This window comes from Nomascus leucogenys, chromosome 12 (assembly GCF_006542625.1).
Source record: "Nomascus leucogenys isolate Asia chromosome 12, Asia_NLE_v1, whole genome shotgun sequence".
Lineage (NCBI taxonomy): Eukaryota > Metazoa > Chordata > Mammalia > Primates > Hylobatidae > Nomascus > Nomascus leucogenys.
This window is the reverse complement of record NC_044392.1, coordinates 31,899,702-31,920,849: the sequence shown is the minus strand read 5'-3', so window position 1 is coordinate 31,920,849 and position 21,148 is coordinate 31,899,702. Positions and strand designations below refer to the sequence as shown.

General features: G+C 40.3%; 1 protein-coding gene across 3 annotated transcripts in view; it reads right to left on the bottom strand.

The window, feature by feature from the left end:
- The window catches only part of SCYL3 (SCY1 like pseudokinase 3), a 45,108-nt gene that overhangs the window by 5,536 nt on the left and 18,424 nt on the right, over positions 1-21,148 (bottom strand). For all 3 annotated transcript variants that reach the window (XM_003258848.4, XM_003258849.4, XM_030824000.1), the window contains exons 4-11: positions 19,799-19,912; positions 17,217-17,273; positions 13,771-13,873; positions 12,446-12,557; positions 10,418-10,495; positions 7,894-8,033; positions 6,136-6,320; positions 2,559-2,730 (exon numbers count right to left, since the gene is read on the bottom strand). In XM_003258848.4, the coding sequence (XP_003258896.2) occupies positions 2,559-2,730; positions 6,136-6,320; positions 7,894-8,033; positions 10,418-10,495; positions 12,446-12,557; positions 13,771-13,873; positions 17,217-17,273; positions 19,799-19,912 (961 nt within the window). The remainder of the gene's footprint in view (positions 1-2,558; positions 2,731-6,135; positions 6,321-7,893; positions 8,034-10,417; positions 10,496-12,445; positions 12,558-13,770; positions 13,874-17,216; positions 17,274-19,798; positions 19,913-21,148) is intronic.

The window sequence follows — 21,148 nt, the reverse complement described above, 5'->3', positions numbered from 1 at the left end:
TTTGGCCAAAAAGTGAGGATGTGGGGAATGGCCTGGGGTAAACTCTTAACGATTAGGTCCCCAGCTCTCTTCAGCAACACATCTCCCCTCTCCTCACCCCAGCACTCTAAGGCCAGGCCTCTACAAGCCCTCCACTCTTACTTGTGCCACTATCCTCCTTGAAGTCCTATCTAATGCCTTATCCGATGTCTTTTCTGAACCATGTTCTCCACCTCTTTCAGGCAGACTTAATTTCCTATTTCCCTTTCATAGCTGAAAATGAGACCACAGCCTCTACATCACCCTTTTCAAGCTCTTTGCAGCCATGACACTGGTTTCATTAGCACCAAGGAAGAGGTGAACGCTCTTCAAAACTTCAGGGAGCCAATGTTGCTTTAAAAATTCTTGTAGCATCAAAATTAGAGAAAAGCCTATCTGATAACTCTTTTCTACTAAGTGTCTCCGTGTTACCAACTATCAATGAGAACTAGGTTAGAGATCCAGAATTACATAACAAGGTCATTGTCTTCTTGAAGGCTATACAAAGGAGCAGTGACACTGTTGATAAAAAATTCTTGTAAGACCAGAAATTACTGCTACCTCCCAGGTAACATCCACTGGGAACATACCAGAAATAAGGACTTCCTGCAGTATCTAAAAGTCAACAGCTTTTTACCCCATAGGCCAACGAAAGTCACAAGAAACTTAAACATCTAGTGTTAATAAGAATTGATGTAACCTTTTTGTAAGCTGACAGTATCTACTAAATTTAAAATATATCCTTTGGCCCAGCAAGTTTACTTCTGACATTCAGTGTCTGCAGACGCTCAAGTCTCTTAAAGAAAATGATGTAGTATTCAAATATAATCTACGCATATCATCCCATAATACTTTAAATCATTTCTTGGTTACTTATAATACCTTTATTTTTTGGTTTCTTTTCTGAGTATTTTTGATCCACAGTTGGTTAAATCTGCAGATGCAAACCTGCAAATATGGGGGACCAACTGGAAAGATAACACGTATAAAGATATTCATTGCAGAACTGTTTGTAGTGATTAAAAATCCAGAAATGGATGCAGTATCCATGAATAAAGAAATCACTGAATGAATTATATTCAATGAAATATTAGGTAGCTTTCAAAGAGTAAGTTAGATTTCTATGTATTGGGAGACAGGTCCCTGATAATGTTGTTACTTGAAAACAAATTATAGATTTGTGCATGGCACTTTCTTACCATTTAAACAAAAATCCTACACAGTCTTGTGTCACTTAACAATGGGGATGTGTTCTGAGAAATGCATCTTAGACGATTTTGTCCTTGTATAAACATCATAGATGGTATAGCCTACCAACACCTAGGCTATAAACTGATACAGCATGTTACTGTACTGAATACTGTAGATAATTATAACAGTGGTAATTATTTGAGTGTCCAAACATAGAAAAGGTACAGTAAAAATATAATGATACATGGTATACCTGTATAGGGTATTTACTGTGAATGGCATTTGTAGGACTAGAAGTTGCTCTGAGTTACCAATGAATGAATATGAAGGCCTAGGATATTACTGTACACTACCATACACTTTATAAACACTACACTTAGGCTACGCTAAATTTATTAAAAAATTTTCCTCAATAATGTTTACTATAACTTTATAAACTTAATGTTTTTAACTGTTTGACTTTTTTGTAATAACACTGCTTAAAACATATTGTACAACTGTACCAAAACATTTTCTTTATATCCTTATTCTGTAAGCTTTTTGTTTTTAAAATTATTTACTTATTTTTACTTTGAAACTTTTTTGTTAAAATCTAAGACACAATCACACACATTAGCCTAGGCCTTGCCTACACAGGGTCAAGATCATCAATTTCACTGTCTTTGACCTCCACAGCTTATTCCGCTGGAAGGTCTGCAGGGAGCTGTCATGTCCTCTGATAACAATGCCTTCTTCTGGAATACTTCCTGAAGGACCCCTGGAGGCTGTTTCACAGTTAAAGTTTTTTTTTGTTTTTTTTTTAATAAGCAGAAGGAATACACTAATGATTAAAAGTATAGTAAATATATAAACCAGTTAGATAGTCATTTGTTATCATTACCAAGTATTATGTACTGCCCATAATTGTATGCACTATACTTTTATATGACTGGCAGCACACTAGGTTTGTTTACACCAGCATCACCACAAACACATGAGTAGTGCATTCCATTACAGCTACAACATCAACTGCCAATAGCAATTTTTCAGCTCCATTATAATGTCATGAGACCATCATGGTATAGACAGTCATTTAGGAGGTCCTTCGTTGACCAAAACGTCCTTATGTGGTACATGACTCTCTATGCATGTGTAAACATACATCTGTGTGTCTTTTTGCAAGCTTAAAAAAAAGTATGAAAGGATTCCCACTGAAAATCCCCCCCAGAAATTCAGAAAGGGAAATTAACTTTTTATTTATACTTCTTTATATCATTTGACTGAATATGACCCTCCTACATTACTTACATAATAGTAAAAATCTAAAAAAATAACACACACAAAAAGCTAGACCTTTTAATAATTCTTACCTTCTAGAGAAAGGTCAATATTTTTAGTAAAACTTGGGGCAGTGCGTTTGAAGATCTTGGTTCGTTCTCCTCCCACAACCACCTCTGGTCCAAGTAGAGAGACCAGCACTGCTAGACTATGCAGAGTAATTGCCACAATGGAATCGCTAGTATCACGCAGGCCCAGCAAAACCTAGGAGCAAATGAGGTAATAAGGGTTGACAACCACAATACCTATCTCTTTCTTCCCCTGTAAATGAGCAATTGGGCTGCAAACAGACTGTGCTTAAACTACATTATCTTAGATATGTGTTCCAGGTCAGTGGCTCTCAAACTACCTGTGGTAAAAGACCAGTATCTTCCCCTGCCAATCCATCACAGACTTACCATTTTTAAAAAATACAATCAAAACAAAATTAAAAAGACATATGTTGGGAATATAAAATTACTCTGTCAAATTGCTACAAAAGGTTTTAAATGTTAAGTCTTCATATCTGTACTCACATCACAGAACTGTAATAAAAAGTTCACGTACTGGCAGTGTTTTGCAGAGCGCACTCAGAACTCATCTAGGGCACTTGAACAGTTACATTCCTGCCCATGCTCCTCTTTTCAAGGGTAGGACCACCTGTCCCAAACTAAGCCCATCATGATCTTTTGTCCAGTAATATAAACAAGAATTTATATTTTCAGTTTATATAGGTTTACTCAAAATGAGGACAGTATGCCAGGCAGTGACACGTGCCTGTAGCCCGAGCTACTCAGAAGGCTGAGGCAGGTGGGTCACTTGAGCCCAGGAGTTCTGGGCTGTAGTGTGCTATGCTGATTCGGTGTCTGCACTAAATTCAGCATCAATATAGTAACCTCCCAGGAGCTGGGGACCAGCAGGTTGCCTAAAGAGGGGTGAACCAGCCCAGGTTGGAAATGGAGCAGGTCAAAGTTCCTGGGCTGATCGGTAGTGGGTTCATGCCTGTGAAGAGCCACTGCACTCTAGCTTGGGCAACACAGTGAGACCCCATCTCTACATAATTTTTTTTTATGAGGACAGAAAACTTGTTAGTTATGGGACAACCATTTTGGCCATGTGCACACCAAAACAAGGAAAGCTGGTCTTCACAGAGTCAAAAGTCAAACAAATGCAGAGAGAAGAAAGGAATGAAAAACATGGCTGTAAGCCCCAGATGCACTTGATTTCCATCTAAGGTAGTCTTAACATTCTTTCATTAAATTTTTTTTGCTTTGGCTGGTTTAAAATGAGTTTCAGTTACTTGCAACCAAAAACACCTTAGAAGACAGTCACATGCAGATATCAGGCAAGTACTGCTGTGCATATAAGGAAGGAAATGACCTTCAAAGCATCTGCACCAGCCAGACACAAGGCCAGGGTAACTAGCCTGCCTACTGGAAGCAGCAGGGCATGATAGGTATCAGGAAGGAATCTTTGGTTTTGGTCTTAGCTCTGCTAATAATTCTCAATGTGACTTGACCAAGTGGTCTTTTTATTTTTCTGGCCTAGTTTCCTCATTTATATAGTAAGATTAAAGGTTTCAAACAGGACTCAAAAGATAATTATTAGGACCAATGCTAACAGATCAGGTACTTTCTGTACATGTAAACTAAAACATGTTTCTTTTACATACGATTAGAGTTCTACTCACTGAATATGATAATAATAAAACAGCAATCCACAAGCCAAAAATCGGTCATCCTCAACACCTCTTCCATCTAATGAGAAACTGAGTACTACCCCTTCTGTGTCCCTGTCCTATATCCACTGTCACACTTTCCCCAGCCTTTGTCATCTCTTAGCTAAACTATTCCTAACAGCTTCCTCGCTTATCTCCTTTTCTGTGGTCTCTCTTCCACGCTGCTACCAAAGTTAACTTTCTAGCGCACACAAATTGGCCCACTCTTCTTTAGGGGAAGCAGTTTCCTAAGTAGTAAGAGCTTTCATTGTCTTCCACATGCTCAACATTTACTCTTTGACCTCAATCCAATTCTGAGACCTATGATGACACCTCCATTTCAGAGTTAAAGTGCTTCATTCCTCTTCTAAATTTCCAGACACAATTACATACAGGGTAACAATTACTGCTGCAGATGTAAATACAAAGTGCTATGTTGTAGTTACTACAACATAGAGACTTTAAAGTCAGCCCCCAGTGAATCACACCTCCAGTATCCATGCCCTTGAGTAAACCCATCCCACAATGAGCCTGGGCTGGCTTTTCCAACTCTAACCGAGAGAATGAGGCAAAAATGACTGTCAGTTCACAACCTACGCTTTAAAGGCTTCTTTTGCCCTTTTATTTTCTTTAGCCCTGGCCAGCCATTTAAGAAGTCCACCTACTTTGCTAGAGAAATCATGTGGAAATGTCACATGGGGGGATACAAGCCCCCCAAGCTTCCTGAAAATTCATAGAGAGAAAGGCCCAGCCTCTCAGCCACCCCTTCCAAGATACCAAGGAGCCATTTTGGATGTGTCAACCCTTGTCGGGCCCCAGATGACTGAAGACTCAGCTGGTATGTGAAACAGAACTTTCAGCTGAGTCCAGTCAATCCAAAGAATCATGAGAATTAATAAAATGATTATTGTTTTAAGGCACTAAGTTTTGGGGTAGTTACATGGCAACAGATGACTGAAACATGTCCCACTTATGAGCTCCTTGAAAGCAGAGAGAATGTTAATCTATCTCATAGGAAAATTACTTGAAAGACACCATGTGATTGTAGTCTTTTAAAACAATTTTTTTAAAACCTCATACTAGGTTGAATAGTGTCCCTCCAAAATTCATGTCCATGCAGAATGTGACCTTTAGATGAGGTCATACTGGGTTAGGGTAGGCCATAAATTCAATGACTGGTGTCTTTCTAAGAAGCCATGTAAAGACAGACAAGGAGGTAAGAAGGCCACATGACAACAGAAGCAGAGACTGGAATGATATAGCCACAAGCCAAGAAATACCAAGGATTGCTGGGAACTACGAGAAGCTTGTAAAGAGGAGTCCCTTTCACATCCTACAGCCTTCAGAGGAAGCAGGGTCCTGGTGACTCCCTGGTTTTAGACTTCTGGCCTCCAGAACTAAGAATAAATTTGTATTGCTTTAAGCCATTATAATTTGTGATAATTTGTTATGGCAGGCTAAGCAACTAATATAAACCTTTCATTAGTTTCACTAACGAAACCCTTTGGTGGGCAAATCATAATAAGGCTAGTGGCTGATGACAACAGGCTGAAAGCCACTGATACGAATCATCTCATGTTCCTCTGTGTTCTAATTTAATTACTTTATAATAATTATGGATAATTATATTTTATGTTCACAAAGTGCTCCTTACATTATTGTTATTCATTTACCCTCCCAAAATTAGCAAACAACTATAGATTCTCCCAGGTTAAGACCAAATATGTCAGTTTAATCAATTTGCCTGTGTGAATGGAATGGAAATGCAATTTTAATTTCAGCACTTTGTATTCCACAGACTGCTGCCCCAAGGCTTTCTAAGCTATTATCTGAATACCTTCAAAACTCCTTCTTTCTTTCAGCACTCTTCCCTCAGGTTCTGTGACTACCCCACTGCAAACTTGGCCTCTGACCTGTGGCAAGATGACTTTCTTCAGCTGCTCCTGAGTGAAGTGCTCCACGTAGGCCTCAATGTGAGACAGCAGCACCATCCGCACATGCTCTTCATGAACTTCAAACAACTGGAGAAGCACGGGGATCACCCGTGACTGGAACAGGGCTGGTGAGAGCAAGCAAGGAGTTTCTCCCTGTGCGTGATCTACCCGAAAAATCAAAGGTTACAGATGAAAAAACAAATTTTCATTTCAGTGAAGAGTATTAAGCATAATTCATACATTGAGCCCAAAACTACACATACTCTAAGTACTCTTCTAAATTTTTTTTTTTTGAGATGGAGTCTCACTCTGTCACCCAGGCTGGAGTGCAGTGGCACGATCTCGGATCACTGCAACCTCCTCCTCCCAGGTTCAAGCAATTCTCCTGCCTCAGCCTCCCGAATAGCTGGGATTACAGGCACCCGCCACCATGCCCGGCTAATTTTTGTATTTTTAGTAGAGATGGCGTTTCACCATGTTGGCCAAGCTGGTCTCAAACTCCTGACCTAGTGATCCGCCTGCCTCGGCGTCCCAAAGTGCTGGGATTACAGGCGTGAGCCACCATGCCCGGCCAGTACTCTTCTAAATTCTAATGCTCCAAACCAAAGGAAAGTTCTTTTCTTGACCGAAAATTACTTAACGCTTAATTATGTTAAGTACACTTATCTTGTAGAGTTTTTGAAATACTAGAGATCATACTTAGTGTACAACAAAGCTTGTATTTTAATAGAATTCTGAGTAACTTTTTATAAATTTATGTTTAATCAGTGAGGAATTTCATACACTAGATTTGTGACATACTGATATTGTTGTAGTTTTATTTGCAAAACCAGGTGTTAAATGCTACAGTGGGACTTTGATGCAGGATAGTCCTCTTTTTCCAGTATTTATGGTAGTGGTTATCAGGCAGGTATGTATTGAGAATTATTTGGGAACTTTTAAAAAATATGTATACCTATGTCCTGGCTCTCTGTTCTAGAACCAGTGGATCAAGCAAAGAGACAAATTTTTAAAAAGCAACATAGGTGATTCAGAGGCACACCCCTATGTAAGACCTACTGAGGAACAGGATGTAAGAGCTATAAAGAAAAATTCATGGCTAAAGAGAATGATCTCAACGTAGAGATATAAGGAAATTCTAAACTGTAACAATGCTTTGTTGGACTGAGATCCCTTTACGAAAATAAATTCTGAAAGCAGGATTCTACTTAACTTAAAATTTTAGTGTCATATTAATACTATATTCTCTAATCTGTTGTGTTACCATCTATAGTGCTATAAAATTGTAAAATTCCAAAGCAATAACCTCATTTCACATTCGGAAAAAAAACCTGAAGCCCCAAGAAGTAAAATGATCTCAGTGCTTTTCACTGAAAATAGAAAATAAATGGGTTACTCTTGGTAAGGTAGGAGGCACAGGCCTAAATGATTTATGATAAATGTAAAAGTTCTTTGAAGATGCATGCCTTACCTTAGAACTTCAAATGTATATTTCAGATTCTAGTCAGATGTAACACTTACTATAGTAAATTGGACTCTCTGGGAAGATGCTTCATTTATCCTGTGAACTCTGGTACCCAGGTTTGAATTAAAGTTATCACATCAGGGGCCAACAATTGTTCTCCGTTTTTAGAACCAAACATTAACTACACCACACAGTAATCTCATCCTGCTCAAATATGGACTAATAATCACCAAACTCCTTAACTAGCAATAAGACTTTGAAAAAGCATTCACCTTTTTTGGGGCCAAGCAGATGAGGAAGAAAACTCTTAACAGCCACTGGCTCTGCAAACACCAACTGATTAAGCAGAAGAGGCACCAACCTTGAAGCTATCAATTCCTCTGACAAGCAGCTGACTCTGTCCAGCAGAAATCTGAGGACAAAAAGGGAAAGCCCAGGAAACTGGTCATGACACTGTATCAGCTTACTTGTATGGTTTAGCCTACACACATCCTCTCTCTCACCTCTATCAAAGTGATGCACTTGAAATGGAGATAGAGAAGGTGAACAGATTGGTCCGCAAGTACTTAAGAAAAATGTGTGGCTGGGTGCAGTGGCTCACACCTGTAATCCCAGCACTTTGGGTGGCCGGGACGGGCAGATCACTTGAGGTCAGAAGTTTGAGACCAGCTTGGCCAACATGGTGAAACCCCATCTCTACTAAAAGTACAAAAATTAGCCGGGCGTGGTGGCAGACGCCTGTAATCCCAGCTACTCGGGGCTGAGGCATGGGAGGCTGAGGTTCAATCGCTTGAAGCTGGGAGGCAGAGGTTGCAGTGAGCTGAGATCATGCCACTGCACTCCAGCCTGGGTGACAGAGTGAGATTCTGTCTCAAAAAAAAAAAAATACAGAAAGTGTGAGGCAAAGCCAGCTAGTCAGCACACCTCCAATTCACACCAGGAAATGTTTCCACCAAATTATCCCCTTACTAATAGCCAAAGTGCCCTCCTTTTTACCCTAATAAGACAGGGTCTGTAGATAATAAAAGACACTTTCTCAAATTTAAACAATGTAGAAAGTTTCCATAACTAACAAAATATAGGCCTTTGTCACTATCCCCATAAATTAAAACAACATATATAAAGGCACTTTGTTAAGAAATACAGATATTAGGTATTAATGGTAATATGACTCCATTATACAATCACCCTTAGCAGATATCCTTGCCTCCTACTTTATTAGGAAACAGGTCACATGAATTATCACCTTCAAACCCCTACACCGCTGTCAGCAAACAGGTTTACATTGATACTCATTCCCACCTCCCTTCTAGTTATCAAGGATCCGAGGGCCTCCTCTTACTTAAGGCCACCCCCATCCAGCCACTGCCCCAGCATTCCCCTCTCTTCCAGGACAATGCACCAACCGTCTCCCCAACTTGATTGCAGCTTCAACTGCTCCCTCCATTCTCCTGCCAGCTCTTTTCCCTCGTCTATTAATAAGCTCAGGTCTCTTCCACCCTTACAAAATCCTTCCTTGACTCCATTTGCTTCTTCAGTAATAATATTTTCTCCCCAAGTTTTTCTCCAGTGTCTTTCTCACCTTCTGTTCACTTCTCAGCCCAATGCATTCTCACTGCTGGAACAGCTCTTGCTAAGATAAAGTTACCAATGTCTTCCTAACTGCTAAATGAACAGGTACCTGTTCGTTCCTCCTACCTTCGTGAAATTCCCTACCCCTTTGGGAATATCATAGCCTTCCTAGCTCTCTGAGTCTTCTCTAACCCCTGCTTCTCATTCATCAGACACTCCTTCCCACCAGCCCCCTTATACGGTTGGGTGCCCCAGGATTACAATTTGGGCTCACTGTCCTTTTCATGCTACCCACTTTCTCTGTGAAAATATCACCAACTACAGGCTGATAACACCCTAATATTTCCCTCTAGCTCATCAGCTTAAGACTTCTCTCAAGCTTCAGACCTGTCTGGTCAACTGTTCATGTACATCTCTATCTAAAGTCCAATAGATACTTCAAACCAACATATCCAACACTGAAGTCATAATTTTCCCTGCATATTAGGTCCTCTCCTCCAATATTCTCTATTTCATTTGGTGATAATCACTAAGGCTTCTCAGCTTTATCTTTTTAAATGTTTATCTTAGTGTCTTCTTCACTGGAGACATTAATGCCCTTATGTGTGGCTTCATATTTACTGCCTGGACTACCATAGTCACTAACCAATCCAAATCTTAAATGAGTTAAGCCTTCCCACTCAATAGAGAACAAAGTGATCCACCTAAAGGGACATTAACCTGTTTCACAACCTGCTTCCATCTCTTTGATGGCTTCAATGCCTGAAGTACCCTATTTACAAATAATGTCAGTACTCCTCACTGCCACATGCGAGGTATACCTCCTACCTGTCCTTGTCTTGGAATTTGTCCCCCAGCAGGACTCAACTGTTTGCGGTTCCTGCACAAGTCACACTAGGTCTTGTCTTTGTGCATTTGTTCATGTTGCCCCTCTGCCTAGAATACCTTTTCTCTAACGACCTCCTCCTGCCCTGTGTGTTCTCAGAACTCCTTCCAAAAGCTCTACTGTACCCACCTCTCTGTTTAAGGATTATCAGTCTGGGTATCTATTTCTTCCACCAGAAATATCTACCCCAGGGCCTAGCAGAAAGCCTGACACATAGGAAATGTTCAATAAATGTGAAATAAACCAAATATCTGACTCATCTTCTCTAGAATACCTAAAGTGATTATATGGACTTAATCCAAGTTATTCAATTTAAATTCTTAATTTTCTGAACTTACTTAAAGAATTCCGTTTTTTCCTCTTCACTCTTCAATGTTAAACTTTTCAAGAAATTCACAACTTCCAGAAAATCATTTCTAAATGCCAAAAAGAGAAGGAATTCAGCAGAACAGATTAGAGAATGTTAAATATTGAGGCCATAATCACAGACTACATCAATATAATTTTCAACCAAGAAACATTCTCCTTTGCCATTTAAAGATTCTATTACAACTAAGTAGCTTATGAGACAAATACTATGGAACAAGCCTCTATGAAATCTAATATTTTAATATCAAAGAGATCTATGAAGAGGATACAAGTTTAAACACACATATGCTAACATGCTTTATGGTTTAGTCAGAAAAATCCTCCAAATTGTTGGTTGTAATAGGATGTGAAATGAAATATCCTGGGAGAAATGACATTACCATTACAAAATATTGCTGACTCTCAAGTCTCCTTTGATGAAATAAAAACTATTAAAGAGATTGTGGAAAGTGGAATTTCCATACAGCAATCTTCTCATTTCTCCTGCTGTAAGTTACTTGGTCATTCTTTCAGCCAGGCAGGGATTAGTGTGAGAGGAGCGGTCGGTTTCCTACAGGGCTGCTAGAGAATTCCAAAGGCTGTGAACTGCTCAGCTCACACCCTACTGTATATGAGACTGTTGACTCCAGATGCTCCGGCATGCAAGCTAGACAGCCTATTCGGAGGCCCAGTAAGCAAAGATACCACTTGGGTCTTCACATCTTATGTTTATACCTACCTTAGGCTTCCCCCTGGTTCAGCAGCAAAGATGTCTAAACTTAAATCTAATCAAATTGGTTCAGCTGCCTCTGTAAGGGATGCTGACCCTGGCTCCTACTGTTGTCTCTTGACTGGGGTTTCTCCCCATATTAACAGTGGGATTTTGGCAGGTGCAGTTTGTATGTTTTCAGTTTTCTTCTCCCCTCTCAATTTACAATACAACTCTTAATAAATAACTCATTTTACACATAGTGATGAGAGAATCTATTTACCATAAGGGATTGTTCTTTGTAGAGACTTTCTATCAAGGGAAATAAAATATTTCTAAGAATCATCCAGAAGGGCATAGAAATACTTTGGAAAGACTCTCATAATGATAAATATAAAATCTGTCAATTAAAAATACAAATTTTTAAAAACATGCTCAAAAAAGACGATCATAATGGGAAAGTTTTGAATAATTTCTTTGAAATATGACAATATAAGCCCAGTAACCATAAATGCTACTTATTTAATAAGATTACCCTGCCCCACCTGCCCCTAGTTCTATCCTAGAGGTAATTTTCCCCACTTGGGAATAATACTAGCCTTCCCTTTGCTCTGGTTTTTCCCAAACTCTAAATGCAAACACATAGGGTTTTTAGTTTTAAAACTAACATAAGGTTGGCTTTGCTAATAAAAGTCATGAATTTGGAACTAACCTGTGCAGAAGTTCTGCAGTCATGGAAATAAAAAAATGAAGGACACATAATTAAAACTAATTTTGAAGAAGGGTTCAAAAATATCTGTGAATCTAATAAGGTATTAAATTATATTGTGCCCTTCCCTCTAAACCAACTTATTTGCTCTTCCATCACATATTACTAGACAAAGAATATCAACTCATTCCCTATCCCCATGAGAAAAACTGAATAATAATAAACTCATAATATAATGGCAGCAGAAAAGAAAGGCTAGGTTTAGTAACTTTTTCAATTAACTTACAACTGTAAACCAGTGGACACACCTAGCTTCTTCAGTATTAGAAGCCCTAATAAATCTGGCTACAATTTCTAAATCCAAGCCTTCAAGACAATCAAGGATTTCTAAAACTCCCTATCTATAATAGGAAACTGACAGACAACCCAATTTCTTCCTCTATTTTCTCCTGTGGACATGATTCAATCTCTCCTAATAATTAACAACAGAAACTGCATCATTTGGTCCTCCAAAATCCCCCCACTGCCACTTATCCAAGGCATGAGAGCAGGCAGCAGTGTTCCGGAAGCAGCTGGCGTCACCACACCAGATGCCCTCACCTGAAGAAGTCATGAGATAGTAAGGTGCAGAGCGCTGGCCGACATTTTGGAATTGGATTCAGCAAAGCTGAGTGCAAGGTCTGTTGAAAGCTGGAGAGAACATCCGCTGAAACTGAAATCCAGAGCTACAGTTAGTTTCCAATGCCTTCTCCCTCTTTTCAGGACCTCTATAGCTGGAGACTGCCGAGAGCAAAAACCAACCTGTAAAAGCCCAAACAAACAAAGCCCTGGCTGTTGCTAAACAGCTTCCTGCTTGCCTTAGGCAAAACTCATTGGCAGGTGTAGAAAGTTGTCCTGCCACAACCATCAAACCCCACCCCAGGTGCCATTCCCTTCTATACCCTCTCATTTCCTGATTATCCATTTAACCCAGCTCAGGCCCAAAGAAGAAGGACTAACAGTGATAGGTTTGAGGGTCTTTCTCAACAGGGGTTCCTCATCCACAGAACAGTTATATGAATGATTATATTTACAATTCTTCCAAGGATAGTAAATAATTGCTACCATTCTAAATACATAGTTCATTATACACAATGGATGCCTTTGGGCCTTAGGGTTTAATTCTCAAGTATTTAGGATGTGACAATTTAGAGCTGACAGCTGAATCAGAACACTGCAAAAGCCTGGCAGAACAAACTGCATTAGAACTGGCACAAAGCTCGAGCCATGTGAGATGTAGGCCAATAAGGGGCCTATACTGTGACACATGCCCCAGTAAACTCAATGAGTGGAAAATTAAAGTCCTAAAGTGGGCACAGGAGAGTGAAGCAGGCTGCCAAGCATGCAGTTACAGAACACAGAAGAGAGGAGAAAACAATGTCTTTAGTAGCCTGAGCTTTAAGAGGCAATGAAAGAAAAAAGTGAAGAGTAAATTAAAGTAATAGGAAAATAAATCAAATGAGCTTTGAAAGAATAAAGAAATGTTAAGCCCAATTTAACAAAAAATTATGAATTTTACCCTATTATTCAGATTATTACATATAAATCATTAATGATAGTTATGTACTTATTGGCTGGTTCAATAAGGAATAGAGTCTACATTTAGACTGCTTAAGTACTATTACCAATTAATAAGATAATCACACATGATACTGACAGCCATAGTTCAAAGTGCTTCCTACTTAAAATTCTTTTCACCATGCAAACTAATGAAACTCAAAGCTTCTTTCCTTACTGTTCTTAATATCTGCCCTAAAAAAGTTACCTGGTAAGCAAAAGATTCCTTACTATGCTCAAAGACTGTATTCCTTTGAATTCCACACAGAACAGGCCATGGTTGATTTTCCTACTTATTCTATAGATGCAGTAGTATAACTCCAACTCACCCTGTTCATTTAAGATTGTGAGCAAACTTTCCACCAATGTTCCAAATGAAAAGGCATCCCGGGCATGTCCATGACACTCTGGGAGAGTTGTGAATTCTGGAGACTAAAAGCAGTAAAGACAATTAACTAGAGGATCTGCCGTATAAGCCATTTCTAATTTTCTCTGAAGCACCTTCTCCCATGTTTGTATTTATTATACTCAAATCTATCTTCAGACCACCACACATGAATGTATAAGTTCTTAACACTACTAGTGAACAGAATTTGTTGAAGATTTTAATACATTAAAATGAGCAAAAATTTTTAAAAAGGTCAGAGTACGGCACACGTCGGTGGCTTTTACAAATATTTTCACAGCAACCTATGGTAAAGAATGTATCTTATATCATGATCTACTATACATACACGTACATAAATACACACATAATGGAAACAAAAGTTTCATAAAACAATGCTTAGCCTTACTATCTAAGATGCCCAAAGACATGTTCTTTTATTCTTTTTTTTTTGTAAAATGCTAGTCAGGACCCCCTAAATTGACTTAAAACCCACAAATCACCAATTTTAAAAACACTAGTATATACACATAATACTGATTTGGATAAATCTGATTTATTTCAAGTCTTAGGTCTATACTTAAGTTTATAGTTGAGTTCATATTTCCTGCAAAGCACACTAAATATATCTTTGGGGATTGTTTATAGTCACTATAAGAACAAATTTATAGAAGGAGCATCTGCTTTTGAATTTATTGGTAAATAGAATCTTTCTTTACCAGCACTCCTAATAATCATTCTTCGGTGCATCTTGAAATCCTAAGTAATGGGCAGCTATAGATAGATGAATGGTTTGGGTGACATACAAGAAAGGACTAGGGTTCTTGCTTCCACAATTATTATGGATTCCAGCAAAGTGCAACTACTGATAATGGTTTCACTGTTTTCCCACCCAAATCTCATCTTGAATTATAACTCCCATAATTCCCACGTGTCCTGGGAAGAACCAGTGGGAGGTAATTGAATTATGGGGCAGGTCTTTCCTGCCCTGTTCTCATGAGAGTGAATGGGCCTCACAAGATCTGATGGCTTTAAAAAGGGGAGTTTCCCTGCATAAGCTCTCTTCTCTTGTCTGCCACCAGGTGAGACATGCCTTTCACATTCTGCCATGATTTTAAGGCCTCCCCAGCCACGTGGAAATGTAAGTCCAATAAACCTCTTTCTTTTGTAAATTGCCCAGTCTTGGGTATGTCTTCATCAGCAGTGTGAAAACAGACTAATACAGTAAATTGGTACCAGTAGAGTGGGGCATTGCTGAAAAGATACCCAAAAATGTGGAAGAGACTTTGGAACTGGGTAACTGGCAAAGGCTGGAACAGTTTGGAGGGTTCAGAAGACAACAGGAAAATGTGGGAAAGTTTGGAATTTCCTAGAGACTTGTTGAATGGCTTTGACAAAAATGCTGCTAGTGATATGAACAATAAGGTCCAGGCTGAGGTGGTCTCAGATGGAGATGAGGAACTTGTTGGGAACTGGGGCAAAGGTGACTCTTGGTATGTTTTAGCAGAGACTGGTGGCACTTTGCCCCTGCCCTAAAGAACTGTGGAACTTTGAATTTAAGAGATGATTTAGGGTATCTGGTGGAAGAAATTTCTAAGCAGCAGAGCATTCAAGAGGTGACTTGGGTGCTGTTAAAGGCATTCAGTTTTAAAAGGAAAACACAGCATAAAAGCTTGGGAAGTTTGCAGCCTGACAATGCAATAGAAAAGAAAATCTCCGGTGAAATTCAAGCCAGCTGCAGAAGTTTGCATAAGTAATGAGGGGCCAAATGTTAATCCCGAAGACAGTGGGGAAAATGTCTCCAGGGCATGTCAGAGATCTTCACGGCAGCCCCTCCCATCACAGGCCTGCAGGCCTAGGAGGAAAAAGTGGTTTCATGGGCCAGGCCCAGGGTCCCCATGCTGTGTGAAGCCTAGGGACTTGGTGCCCTGCATCTCAGCCGCTCTAGCCGTGGCAGAAACGGGCCAATGCAGAACTTGGCATGTGGCTTCAGAGGGTGCAAGCCCCAAGCCTTGGCAGCTTCCACATGGTGTTGAGCCTGCAAGTGCACAGAAGTCAAGAACTGGGGTTTGGGAACCTCCACCTAGATTTCAGAAGATGTATGGAAATGCCTGGATGCCCAGGCAGAATTTGCTGCAGGGGCAGGGCCCTTATGAAGAACCTCTACTAGGGCAGTGTGAAAAGGAAATGTGAGGTCGGTGCCCCCACACAGAGTTCCTACTGGGGCACTGCCTAATGGAGCTGTGAGAAGGGGGCCAGCATCCTCCAGACCCCAGAATGGTAGATCCACTGACAGCTTGCAGCGTGTGCCTGGAAAAGCTGCAGACATTCAAGACCAGCCTGTGAAAGCAGCCAGGAGGGAATCTGTACCCTGCAGAGCCACAGGGGTAGAAGCTGCCCAAGACCATGGGAACCCACCTCTTGCATCAGCATGACCCGGATGCAAGACATGGAGTCAAAGGAGATCATTTTGGAGCTTTAAAATTTGACTGCCTCACTGGATTTCAGACTTGCCTGTAGCCCCTTTGTTTAGCTAATTTCTCCCATTTGGAATGGCTGTATTTACCCAATGCCTGTACCCCCATTCTATCTAGGAAGTAACTAACTTGCTTATGATTTTACAGGCTCATAGGTGGAAGGGACTTGCCTTGTCTCAGATGAGACATTGGACTATGGACTTTTGAGTTAATGCTGAAATGAGTGAAGACTTTGGGGGACTGTTGAGAAGACATTATTGGTTTTGAAATGTGAGGACATGAGACTGGGGAGAGGCCAGGGGAGGAATGATGTGGTTTGGTTGTGACTCTCATCCTGGATTATAACTCCCACAATTCCCATGTGTCATGGGAATTCGGTGGGAGGTGACTGAATTATGGAGGTAGATCTCTCCTGCACTGTTCTGGTAATAGTAAGTCTCACAAGAACTGATGGTTTTATAAAAGGGAATTTCCCTGCACAAGCTCTCTTCTCTTGTCTGCTGCCATGTGAGAAGTGCCTTTCACCTTCCGCTGTGATTGTGAGGCCTCCCCAGCCACATGGAACTGTTAGTCCAAAAAACCTCTTTCTTTTGTAAATTGCCCAGTCTCAGATATGTCTTTATCAGCGGCATGAAAACAGACTAATACAACTACTTATCATGAAATGGGTATAATTGTCTGTTCACACTGAGGTATCTCTACCTCTAAACAATATCATAGGTGTTTATATGACAAAAAAATTTAAGTTGGCTCCCTGGCTGTGGTGTTAAGATTAATCTTAGAAAGCTTTAAGGCCAGAGGAATTATGAGGCATCTATAACTCAGTAAAGAAAGGAATAAGCAGAGGAAAGTTTTTTAAAATTTCATAGTTACACAAAGGCACCTTCATTATATGTGAAGTATATCATCTTACCATCTCTTCAGGAGGGATAGATGCTGGGTCTCTTATTGACTGAATACTCCTCAGAAACTAGACAGAGAAATAAAGAAAATGATTCAGATATGTTTGGTGAACTAATCTCTTACATCAAGTTACATACGCAATGAGCAATTCAAACAGCAGCAGTTAAACCTTCAAATCAATGCCGCACATTAGATGCACGAATTTAAAATGCTTCTAATTTTAAAAATGCAAATAAATTACCTGGCACAGCACAAGGCATAGTAATAAATGGTAGTTCCTTTTCCTCTCCCCTTCATCTGGTTTAACAGACACACTCTGCTGTTCAGAGGCATCTGTGCATCTGATTTCCTTATATGGAAATTAGAACACTTCTTTCTCTTCCTGCTTAGATATTAACAATAAGAAGGCTTTTCTAGCACAGAACAAATCTCATTAATCTCACTAAATCAAATGAATCTTAAGTCTTGCTACCACACGAGATTAGAAAGTTGAGAACCTTAGTTATGGAGACAAAACCAACATCCACAGAATAAGCATGTTAATTTGCTAGTTTCGAAGACTATTTTTGAAGAGCCTATATGTCCCGAACATCGTTTAGGGCACTAGGAATACAAGATGAATGCAATAAAGTTTCTGCCCCCAACCAGGTGCTCATAACCTAGAATGTAAACTAAGAATCTCCATAAACGTGCTAAGTGCCCTGGAAGCACTGGGGTGACTAATTTTGTTGGGCAGGGGAATGCCTAGGGGAAGGAGTCACAGAAAGGAAACTAAAGCCATCTCTCAGATGAGTTTACATTTTCCAGAAGCCAAGGGGAAGAAATGCATTCCAGCAACAGAATGGCCTACAAAGAAGAAGAATGTGAAGGAAGAAGGCATATGTGGGAACACAGCTGAACTGCATGGAACAAGATGTAACCAGACTATAGCTCAAGAACTCTTGAGTGAGGCCAGGCTCGGTGGCTCATATCTGTAATCCCAGCACTTTGGGAGGCTAAGGTGGGCAGATAACCTGAGGTCAGGAATTTGAGACCAGCCTTGGCAACATAGCAAAACCCCATCTCTACCAAAAATATAAAAAATTAACCAGGCGTGGTGGTGTGCACCTGTGGTCCCAGCTACTCAGGAGGCTGAGGTGGGAAGATCACTTGAGCCAGGGAGGCAGAGGTTGCAGTAAGCCGAGATCGCACCACTGCACTCCAGCCTGGGTGACAGAGGGAAATTCCGTTTCCCAGCACTCCCCAAAAAAAACCTAAATGGTAAATGAGGCTGAAGGTAGGCTGCAGAAAGACTGTGAAGGGCCTTATATCCCATGGCAAAGAATTGGGAATAAATAGCACAGAAAGGATTACATGCTATATACAAAGTATACACAAGGTAAATTCAGGAAAGAAAGAGATCAATATGGGCAGAATAACCAGAGAGATGTCTTTGTGGTAGAACATTTGAACTGAGCAAGAACCCACGAAGGTGCACGTTAGACGTGGCCCAAGTTAAGTGTGGAAGCAGCACAAAAAAGAATAGGGGAGGCCGGACGAGGTGGCTCATGCTTGTAATCCCAGCACTTTGGGAGGCCGAGGCGGGCGGATCACGAAGTCAGATCAAGACCACGGTGAAACCCCGTCTCTACTAAAAAAATACAAAAAATTAGCCAGGCGTGGTGGCGGGCGCCTGTAGTCCCAGCTACTCGGAGAGGCTGAGGCAGAAGAATGGCGTGAACCCGGGAGGCGGAGCTTGCAGTGAGCCGAGATTGCGCCACTGCACTCCACTCCACTCCAGCCTGGGCGACAGAGCGAGACTCCGTCTCAAAAAAAAAAAAAAAAAAAAAGAATAGGGGAAATTAGGCTGAAACAGTAAGTCAATAGTGAGCCACCATTTCCGTAGGGATATTAAGGTGGAAATGGTTTTTATTTTTTCTTTAAGAAAGAGTGAATGCAGCGGCAACATGCAAAATGTGAAAAGAACACACAAAACAAAACAGAAAGGTTCATCAACCTAGGAGGGAAACATGCAGAACTCACAGACAAAAGTATAAGGAATACTACATCAGCAACAACACAGCCCACTAGGAGTTAAGGTGCACAGGTCCTAAATCCAACTACTACGATACCATGTATGAAACTGGGCAACTCGGACAATTGTTCAAAGAACATTTTCTGAATACCTAGTATGTGCCAGGCACTATTCTAGGTAGAGGTGTAAAGATAAGAGACTCACACCTTTAAGAGCCCAACCACTGGAATACAAGACAGATACATAAAGGTAATTTCACTATCAAGTGGTATGATCCAAGTAAGTACAAGGTACTATGGGGCAAAGAAGAGGGACATTTAACTCAAATATCTGAATGAAACATTTTACCTCTCTCAGTCTCGGGTTTCCCCATTTATAAAATAAGGAGAAAGGATACATGACCCCCACTGCCTCTGAGGAACAAAATGCTATAATTCTATAAATGAGGGCACTGATAAAAAATTCAAGTCTACAAATCTAAGACCAAGCTAACACTGAAGGAAAGTGCCTAGGCAAGAACCACATACCAAGACACTATTAAAAACCAAGTAAGGAAGGGGGGCTGTCCCCTGGCTTACCTCTGGTGTGGCCTGAGAAACTTTACAAACAGTTTCCATTCCTCCTAGCTTCCAGTGCCCATCTTCACTCACAAACACAGATGATAAACAGACATTATTGTGTGTTAGGTGTCCCTGGAAAAAAAAAAGAACAGAAGGAAGAGTGCCACTCCAGGATGTGAAATAGAAATTTATTTCAAAAAATGTTTTTCTCCATCTCTCACAATCTTTATTTTAAAAAACTAAATACTAATCACCAAAAAAATTATGACAAGCCTTCCCACTTGTGGCATAATAAATGGAACTATGACTTTAAGAAACAACAAACTGAATGAAGTTAAATAAAAAGAAAAATGGAATGGAAGCGCTTCTGTTATCTCCCCCTGCCTCATGTGGCAGGTTAATAAACACATTAAAGCCAGTGCACACAGTCATCTCCCCATTTCTATGGGAGTTAGGGGATATACATGTTCTTAAACATATATTTACAAGTCTGTATAGCCTATATTATTTGCTTCCAATGCCTTTTTAAAGATAAAATATATCTTTGCTCACATAGGTTATTTTATTAATTTTCTTCTCTAGATTCTTTCTCACCTACATTCTATCACGAACCCAGATCCACTTCACCTGAAATCTTGTTAGTAGGCATTAAAAAAATTCTGCCTGAAGAAGAGGAAAATGGAATGATAAGGACCACCAGAAATATCCCACAGACCAGCCGGGCGCGGTGGCTCACGCCTGTAATCCCAGCACTTTGGGAGTTTGAGGTGGGCGGATCATGAGGTCAAGAGATTGAGACCATCCTGGCTAACACGGTGAAACCCCGTCTCTATGAAAAATACAAAATATTAGCCAGGCATGGTGGCGGGCGCCTGTAGTCCCAGCTACTTGGGAGGCTGAGACAGGACAATGGCGTGAACCTGGGAGGTGGAGCTTGCAGTGAGCTGAGATTGCACCACTGCACTCCAGCCTGGGCGACAGAGAGAGACCTCGTCTCAAAAAAAAAAAAAAAAAAAAAAAAAAAAGAAATATCCCACAGACAACAAAAGAGCCCATTTTAAAAACTGTAAAAATAGTACAGTCAAATAAGTAAAAGAAAGGGAGAAAATAAGAACAGGATTCAGGTATTTAAGTTTTTTTCCCCAAACCAAAAATCATTTCAGTAGACAAAAAAGTATGTTTAAAGTTATTATGTATGTATGTAATGTATGTATTTATTACAGGGTCTCTGTTGCCCAAGCTGGAGTACAGTGGTGTGATCACAGCTCACTGCAGCCTTGACCTCCTGGGCTCAAGCAATCCTCCCACCTCAGTCTCCTGAGTAGGGGGACTACAGGCATGTGCCACCATGCCTGGCTCATTTTTTAA